Consider the following 9,893-nt stretch of genomic DNA (forward strand, 5'->3'; position numbering starts at 1 on the left):
TATATATATATATATATATATATATATATATATATAACATATATATATCTATGTATATATATATGTGTGTGTGTGTGTGTGTGTGTGTGTGTGTATGTATGTATGTATATATATGTATATATATTTATATATATATATATATGTATGTATATATATGTATACACACACAGACACACACACATATATACACATATATACATCCATACATACATACGTACATACATAAATTCATACATACATACATCCATACATGCATACATACACTCACAAGGCTTTGGTCGGCCCGTGCCTATAGTAGAAGACACTTGCTCAAGGTACCACACAGTGTCTGAACCCAGAACCATGTGGTTTGAAAGCAAGCTTCTTATCACACAGCCACGATTGCATCTATATGTATATATATATATATATATATATATATATATATATACAAACACACATACATATATATATATGTATATATATAAATACACATATATATATATATTTATATGTATGTATGTATGTATTATTTATTTTCTTAATCCTACTCCACAACTGCCTATCCTCTACTTTTTGGAACACTTCAAGAAAACAACTAAAATGTCTGTCCGGGACAGATTCCCAACCTTAATGCTCTCCATGTACTACTAACTTCATCGTTGTTTAAACGGTTTAGAATGTCAGTGAGGAAACCAGAGACGTAGCTAAGGGACGTAATACTGATATCATGCAAAGTGGTGTGAATTATACCGCTTGCACCATGCACAACGACTGTCAACTGAAATCATATCAAAGTGACATTATTAAACAGCGTCATATAAAGTCATAGTTAAAACTGCTGTTAGTATGAAATATTAGAGATATCGGTACAGTCACATGGTACATAGATAGATGCATACACACGCGCACACTCATACACACATGTATTTATGTATACATACATATGCACACACATACATGTAGATATGAATAAATACATACAATTTCATACATATATATGTATGTATGCGTGTACATATATATGTATATTTATATATATATATATATATATATATATATATATATATATATATATATATATATTAACCGTTTCTAGAGGTTAAATTTCCGAAAAGGCAAGTGTATGAAGCGGGTTTAAATCCTTGTGTGTTCCGCTTCCAGAATGCTGCCCAACTTTTTGCCTTTTATACTTTCGAAGTCGATAAAATACGTAAAAGTGAAGCACTGCTGTCGATGTAATCGACTTACCCCTCCCCTTAAAAACGGCTGGTGTTGTGTCAAATTCAGAAAAATTATGCTTCCAGAATGTTGAGTTTGTGAAGCTGATTCGATTACTTTTCGAGCTATTTCACTACACTCAATCATTGTTCCGGAGATTTCTCATTGTAATCCATATTCTAGAAGAGAGAGAGCGACAGAGAAAGAGACGGCGAGAGAAAGAGTGAAAGAGAGAGAGAGAGAGAGAGAGAGAGAGAGAGACAGAGAGAGAGAGAGAGAGAGAGAGAGAGAGAGAGAGAGAGAGTGAGAAACTGAGTCTTTGAGGCTTAATTATCTAGAACACATTGCATGAAATAGATGTCTTCGATGGTAACCAAAATTACTAATGAAATGTTACGAAAGACCTCCATTTCATAGAAGCGTTCTTCAGAAGAAATTAGCGAAGTTTGTGTTTTTTCTAAGTTTGAATCAACTATTTCTTGATAACTTTTTGCTTTCATTCACTTTCAGATTACAAATATGCAAAGTAAAATATTCGCCATAATTTTGTTCTGGTTGTTGCAATCGTCTGCGCAGGAAACATTGAAAGCAGCGTCAACGGTGAAAACGCCCTGCAGTTCAAACTGCGAATGTTCTTTAATAGGAATGAATTGTACAGGCAACGATTTAAAGTTTCCTTTACTCGTACCACCAAATATTACATCGGTAGTTATCACTAATTTATCACAACCGTTTCTACCGTGTAACGGATTTAAAACTTCAAACCGTCTCAACATAACTTTTTTGAACCTGAAGACTATCTCAATGACAGATTGCTTTTTCGGAAACGTAGCAGTTGAAAGACTTTACTTCGAAAAAAGTCGAATTAAAAGGTTTAAGGTAATCTATTTGAAGCATATTAATATTTATGAAAGCGACAAGCTGGCAGAATCGTGAGTAAATGCTTAGCAGCATTTCTGCCAGAATCAGAGAAAATGCTTTAGGTTTTAGGTTCTGAATTAAAATTCCGCTGAGGTCGATTTTGCCTTTCATCATTTCGGAGTCGATGAAATAGATACCAGTCGTGTACTGAGGTCGACGTAATCGACTTAACAACCGCCACCCATCCTTACGTAATTGCTGGCCTTGTGCCAAAATGTGAAACTAATATGTGTGTTTATGTCAGTGTATGTGTGCGTATGTGTGAATGTGTGCTACACGCATATGTGTGCTGAGTGACTGTATGTGCGTGTGTATGAGTTTTGGGTGTGTATGTATGTATATGTGTGTGCATGGGGTGTGCATCTATGTGTGTATTAATGAAAGTACTTATTTAGTTCTGCTGAAAGAGTATTGTGTGTTCTTTTCTCAAGATCAATAGAACCTGTTTGCTAATAACCGTTATCTGTTGCTAAGTTATAAAAGTTTCACCTGACCCTTCAGATTCTTTTGTCCACACTTTTGCAAATGTTCGGATCATATATTTCGTCTGAGAATATCTCGATATCACGATGTGCTGCTTCTTACTTCACTTTCTCTTGTAGTGACAAAGGTTGCTAGAGTGTAAAAAATGAGCAGTGGTTTTCCAGCGGAGTCCAACGGGTATCTATGCAAACGATTCTCGGCCCCTCTTGGATAAAGTTTCAAGAGGCTCCTCTATTCCATAGCATATGATATAGGCACAGGCGTGGCTGTGTGGTAGGGAGTTTACTTCCCAGCCCCATGCTTCCGTGTTCATTCCCACCGCGTGGCACTTTGGTCAAGCGTCTGTTACTATAGCCTTGGGTCGGCCAAAACCACGTGTGTGTGTGTGTGTATGTGTGTTAAATAAAATGAGACAACAAAGCCAAGGTAGTGTGAAATTTCTAGGACATTTCTAAAGAGAAAAGTAGCCTTACAGCTGGTTCAGGAATATGAAGGATATCCCATCATAAGATGCGATATGAGACACACACACACAAAAGCACACACATAAACACATAAAAACACACACATATATATATATATATATATATATATATATATATATATATATATATATATATATATATTACGAGAAAGAGAGCGAAAGTGTGTTTATGTGCATGCATGTATGCGTAGTGCCCGCGTGCGCGTGTGTGTACTGAGTTATCGAGTCATGTGACAAACTGTCCTTTGTATACGTTGTCTACTTCAGTGTACGTCATTCTCGACATCTGAACTGGAATCGTTCCACTTCCACCAAGGAAATATTTGGTTTATTGAGAGATTTGCTTTCTTCTCTACGTCAATCCGTTATTTTACAATCAGCCAATCGAACATCAAACTCGTGGAAAGTCAGGGTAAGTAGCTTAATTTAAATAAATATGTATATACGTGTGTGTGTGTGTGTGTGTGTGTGTGTGTGTGTGTGTGTGTGTTCCACCGTGTAACTGCATTTATAAATGTATATATGTGTGTGTACCTGTATTATTATTATTATTTACTTTTAATCTGCATGTTTGTTACAATCTCTCGCCGAGACACACCCAGCATCCTGGGGCGAGTAAACAATAAGAGATTATTATCATTATTATTATTATTATTATTATTATTATTATTATTATTATTAAGCTGACATTTCTTCCGATTATTTTTGTTCTGAGTTCAAATCCCGCCTAGTTCAACTTTGTCTGTCGTTTTCCAGGCTCGATAAAATAAAGCAACTAACCCCTTCCCTCAAAATTGTTGTCCTTGTATCGAAATTAAAAAGAGTTACTTCAAATTTATGCCATTTGCATCTTTTTATTTATTTTATATAATTCTCATTTATTTGTAAAAAAAAATTCATCTACTTATTTTAGTTGAATTTATATTTATTACATTTTTTATCTATTATATTTATTAATTTCAAGTTTTGGCACAAGGCTAAACATTTCGGGAGAAGGCTTAAGTCCATTACATCGACTCCCAGTGATCAACCGCTACTTATTTTATCGACTCCGAAAGGATGAAAGACAAAGTCGACTTTCACAGAATTTGGACTCAGAACATAACGATGAGCGAAAATGCCGCAAAGCATTTTGTCCCTCGTGCTAACGATTCTGCTAGCTCACTGCTCTATTTATTATATTATTAATAATTATCTCGCCAACCGTATTTTCCGGCATACAAGTCGACGTCTTCCATAGCGTATACATGCAGCATAACATTCAAATATTGTCACTATCTTTCCAAATCCTACTGCATTTCACATGGAATTTGTCGTCCTTCAGAGTCGTCTCAGAGTACAAATCGACCAAGCTTTTTTTAGCTGTAAATTTTTGGCTTGTATACCAATTCGACTTGTATACCGGAAAATACGCTACATTATCTATCATATATATCTTACATATATTTTACTTACATATCTCCTCAGCTTTCCACCGAGCAAACATAGAGGTGTTTCAGCTGGTTCATTGCAATGTGTCCACATTGGAACCGGGTTTGTTTTCCGGCGATAATTACCTCAATAGAAAGAAATTGGTCTTCCAACGAAATACAATCGCCGATTTGGGATGTCAGGAGAAACCTGTATTCTCCTTTATCGACAATCGGTTGATATGTAGCAAAAGATTGTCTTGGCTTTCTGCACACAATATTTCAAACAACATGTGCTACCTCCTGTCTGAATCACGTGAAATACCTGTCAATGGGAAATATCTGAAGAGCATCTGCCGGTACGATATTACTCTTGGGTCTCCTATGTTTCCTTGAAGCCTACATACATACAACCCACACCCAAGTATATATACACACATATATACACACGCATATATATATACAAACACATACACGCACATATAATACACATATACACGCATGTATATATATATATATATATATATACATATATATATGGATGCACATACACACATCTATATATATATGTGTGTGTGTGTGTGTGTGTGTATACACACACATGCACACACACACGCATACACAGACACACACATGCACACACCAAGCATATATATACACAGACATATACACATACATGCACGCACACACATACACACACATGTATACACATTCATCCACATATATATACACCATATACACATATTCACATTGGTATACATACACACACACTCTTAGTTCGTACTTGCTATATTAATGCTTACTATGTTTTGGCATTTGCTGAAAATGTCACTTGTTGAGCTTTTACTTGCCGGGGTTAAGGTGTAATCATATTCCAGATATTTTTGATGTTTCTTGACTCTAATCTTTCTTTTTTATTTCATTTTATTTTAATATCTCAGTTCTCGCGGTAATTGCAATTTTTGTCCGATGAAAAACGTATTTTTGTCTAAAAGTGGCTGTCGTGTACCACGAAATATGATTGAAAAATTTGAACAGCTCTCTCAGTGGCGAGAAACCTTACGGCAGAATAACATCACAGCAGAATATTTACAGTGTGTTCAACATCCATCTAACAAATGTGCTGGTGAAAGAAATTTCCAAAATCTTCATCGGTTTTTCAAGCAGTACAACAATTTGAAGAGAAAAATCATAAACTTCCGAGAGAGAAATATTTTGAAGGTTTTAAAGTATTTGAAAAGTAGAAAGAATAATGACGTGAAGTCGATTAACAATAAAACTGTTGTTACTAATCCCAATACTACTGATTCGCTTTCTACAAGAAAGAGGAAACAGTTTAGCAAAACTATTCCTGCTATGAAAGGTAGGAGAATAAATAATGTCCCTTTGGGACCACTGTTGAAGTTATTGAGAAAACCCTTACTGAAAAAGATCAAGGTTACTAAACTCGAGAAAGCTGTTGACGATATCAATGATGCTCATAGAAAAGGATTACCTCGACAAAAGAGCTTCCGGCTTCGGCCTCAGAAACAAAACTTTCCATGGAGAAATATTCAAGTTCGAATGCAACAACAGCATCGCATGCAATATTTGCTTGAAACTGTAAAAACCTGGAAACGTGCTCAGCCGAATAGATTTGATACACAATCTAAAAAATCTAGACGTTTCAAACGTCGATATGTGCCCCGGATATGGACATATGATTGGTTGACGAAACATTCTGCCACACAAATTCCCAATATTCAAAATTATGTTCAACTTAAATTAATATCACAAAGTAAACGCTTGGAGAATACTTCTGCAATTCCTCTTCCCGAGTCATGTGAAGTTTCGTTTTTCTTACCTTTTTCTTCAAAAAGATTTGGGATTTGCGAAGAATTTTCAGACGGAACATCAAATATTATTTCTCCGGAAACACTGGAAGATTATGAGTACAAAGTATATGCAGAAGGCCTTAAAGATACACTACGGGCTAAAATATCTTCCCCTCCTCCAAAATTGAAACTGGTCAAACGTAGTGGAGCCAATGCTGCTCAAAGCCAGCCAAAATCCAAGCAAACGAATAGTTCTTCTGCCTTACAGCATGGGAAAAAGAATATAAAAACACTAAAAAATTTGAAAAAGACAGCCAAACTATTTTTATTGAGTTTGGGGTCTAAATTAAGCAGTAAAAGCAACAGCAGTATTTTTCCACTTTTGGCATCACTTCTATACAATATGAATAACATGAATAACACGAGTAATAAAACTTTTAAGAATAATTTTGATTTGAAAAAATCAGTGTTACCGATGAAAATGTCATCTGCAAATAGGCTTAATTCCTCTCAGAAAAATAAAGAACAAAACGAAGTTAAGAGACAAAAATGGGGAAGCATATTATCGAAGTCGAGCAGATACTTTAAGCAGTCGCAAGGTAATTTTACCTCAGCTAATCGCCAATGATATTTTATTGGAGAACGAAACCCATTCATTCGTGACTTTTGGCTCATCCTTTATACACGGTAGAAGCAAACTAAACGTAATATAGATACAAGAAAGATTTGAAATGCAATGACTAGCGACGGATTTTAGAATACTTGTATACTTAAAATTCATCTGTACATTAGTCCGATAAAACTTTTAAAGTTGTCCATACAAGATCTAGTAGACACTTAGGTGACAATAATCGTTATTTAGATAAATATCCAAGTAGCATTAGTATAACAAAACACTTCATCGGTCCCTTTTTCTGAGAACCTTCCACCTGATACACTTAAAGCTAGGAGACAAATGAGTGGGTAAACTTGAAGGACAGAATCAGCAAGTCTTTTAGAAGTTGTAGTGGAGTTAACACCGATTTACAGCAGAAACAACTACAACAACAGTTCTATTTTAGTTAGATATTGACCAACTCAAAGGAAAAAGTGAAAATGATTTGTTTCAGTCAAAACGAATACAAGAGTATTTACAAGACTAACTAAACGAAAATTACACAAGAAAACTTGAATATGTCGAAGAAGACTAAACATGTAAAAACCTTAAGTGTTTAAAAGCTAAGAAAGTCTGAAAGTAGAGAGAAATTCTACAATAACATACATAGGAATAAACGAATGATACATATTATCAGCAACTGGCAATGAAACTTCTTAGAATTTCAAAACTTAAGAGGAATACGAGTAAAATGGTTACTGATATCTCTATTGATGACAACGTCTGTAGCATTTACAACAAAATTAACATCTATTTTAAGCTTATTCCTGATTCACCACAACTTTTGTCATACAGATATTATATAAATTTTATCGTACAGATATAACTGACATTGTATGCAATCATGCGATAATAATGACATAAAATATAACAGATTAGGACTGACACAAACACTTATACTTCCCAGCAAATATTGTAGCAGCAGGACAGACAGTGATATCATGTACAAAACAAAATAATATTATGCGAGAAAAACCTCAAATATTTATGGTTAACAAAAGAAATTGAATTTAACAGATTAAGAAAATCTCAAAATACAGAGCGAAGCAATATTTGCCGCTGAAAAGCGGCGAGCTGGCAGAAACGTTAGCACGCCGGACGAAATGCTTAGCGGTATTTCGTCTGCAGTTACGTTCTGAGTTCAAATTCCGCCGAGGTCGACTTTGCCTTTCATCCTTTCGGGGTCGATAGATTAAGTACCAGTTGCGTACTGGGGGACGATCTAATCGACTGGCGCCCTCCCCAAAAATTTCGGAACTTGTGCCTAGATTAGAAAAGAATATTTGCCACTGCGACAAAAATAGAAATTATTGCCAGATTTATTAGCTAATCTAATGAGTCAGTCGAATGTGCTGGACATTTCCTAAACTGGTAAATAAGTTATATAATGAAGAGATATCTACACTATAATAAACAATAAGGAAGACAGATAAGAAAAGATTTTAAAAATATAGAAGAAACACTCCAAGTCACCCAAGATGTCATATAGAACTTGAACATAAATATCCTGGATAATTACTTTGGTAAAAACTGGTATAAACTGGTAAATAAATGTAAATGGTGGTCTACCCTAAATCATATCGACTTCTTTCTTCTATCTATTTCGTTATTCTTACATAACTGTATTCCTATATTAATGTTGATACATAGACACACACGCGCACAAATGCATTCATGCGTGTGTACGTATGTGTGTGTGTGCGCATGCTTGTGTGTGGTTCTGTGTTTGCATATATATATATATATATATATATATTGTGCGTGTGTGGGTGTGTTTCTATTGCTCTGTCTGTAAACCGGCATACCAAAGAGTAGACCCGATTTTTTTCTCTTGTGTCGTAAAATGCAATTCAAAGTGCTTGAGCTAGGATTTCAACTCCAACGTCGTAAATCCCTGACCAGCAACGACTACCCAAATCAGACCCACGGGCTAGAGGTTTGTCCTATGAGCGGTGCAAAGGTGCCACTGGCCAGGATTAGGGATTCACCAACAAACCGTGTATATATATATATATATATATATATATATATATATTGCCTCACGAAGGCAACTATGAGAAACTTCAAAGTGTCTAACAGCATTTTGTAAAAATAAACTATAATGTGTTATTTTATTTAAATATTTTGAGTTGATCCCTCAGTGATTTTTTGACTGTTTTTACGAATAACTCTGCATAAAAACCAAAATCTGTGTGTGTGTGCTTAGAAATACGTGATAGCAGTATGTATGCGATATGCAATGGTGGTGTGTCAACGCTGAGCTTCATTCTTTGGAATTGATGCGTCTGGCTTAGCATTAGAATAGCTTGACATTAATTGCACAAATGACGTCAGTCTGTAAGGTGCCATTACGTCTTCCTTTTGTTATTACTTAGATTGACGAGGTAGGTCACTGCTCAAAGCTTTCTGAAGCTTTCCTGAAGCTGGGATGCGGGTAGGAGATGATTGGCTGAAGTTTATAAATTAATAATAATAAGTATAGTAATTACAATAATATTCCATTTGTTTTCTTTCGTAGAAGTGATTGAAGACAAAATATAGGCATTTATCAGTAAATAGAAATGACTAAAAGCTAGAAGACATTAAACCTTCACTCACCTCATAAGTGTTGAAGCGCGTGGCATTGTGGTTAGGATGTTAGACTCATCATCGTAAGACTGTGGTTTCGATTCCTGGACCGGGTGATGCGTTTTGTTCTTGAGCAAAACACTTCATTTCACATTGCCCCAGTTTACTCAGCTGGCAAAAATGAATAATCTTGTGACAGGCCGGAGTCCTGTCCAGGAGGAATATATATATCCATCAAAGAAACCAGAACACTGGCCCTAATAAGTAGTAAACCTTCCCTCACCTAGAGAGAGATAAACCTTAATTCACCATGTAGACAGCAAACCTTCATTTGACCAATGAATGAGGAGGATTCTTTC

The 9,893-nt window shown here is 35.4% G+C and overlaps 1 protein-coding gene across 1 annotated transcript; it reads left to right on the plus strand.

The window, feature by feature from the left end:
- Positions 1-2,004: 2,004 nt before the first annotated feature.
- Positions 2,005-8,541, plus strand: LOC106870499 (uncharacterized). Its single transcript, XM_089363312.1, has 4 exons — positions 2,005-2,079; positions 3,356-3,500; positions 4,556-4,856; positions 5,439-8,541. Exons 1-4 carry the CDS (start codon positions 2,005-2,007, stop codon positions 6,937-6,939), a joined length of 2,022 nt encoding a protein of 673 aa, XP_089219438.1. The 3' UTR covers positions 6,940-8,541.
- Positions 8,542-9,893: the final 1,352 nt, after the last annotated feature.

Source organism: Octopus bimaculoides, chromosome 14 (genome assembly GCF_046866305.1).
Source record: "Octopus bimaculoides isolate indiv1 chromosome 14, ASM4686630v1, whole genome shotgun sequence".
Taxonomy (NCBI): domain Eukaryota; kingdom Metazoa; phylum Mollusca; class Cephalopoda; order Octopoda; family Octopodidae; genus Octopus; species Octopus bimaculoides.

Excerpts from the sequence above, each read along its gene's own strand:
- LOC106870499 (XM_089363312.1), top strand. The coding sequence starts at position 2,005 with ATGACAGATTGCTTTTTCGGAAACGTAGCAGTTGAAAGACTTTACTTC. Across the intron at positions 2,080-3,355 it reads GTCGAATTAAAAGGTTTAAG|TGTACGTCATTCTCGACATC; the intron begins GTAATCTATTTG and ends TGTCTACTTCAG. Across the intron at positions 4,857-5,438 it reads TATCTGAAGAGCATCTGCCG|TTCTCGCGGTAATTGCAATT; the intron begins GTACGATATTAC and ends TTAATATCTCAG.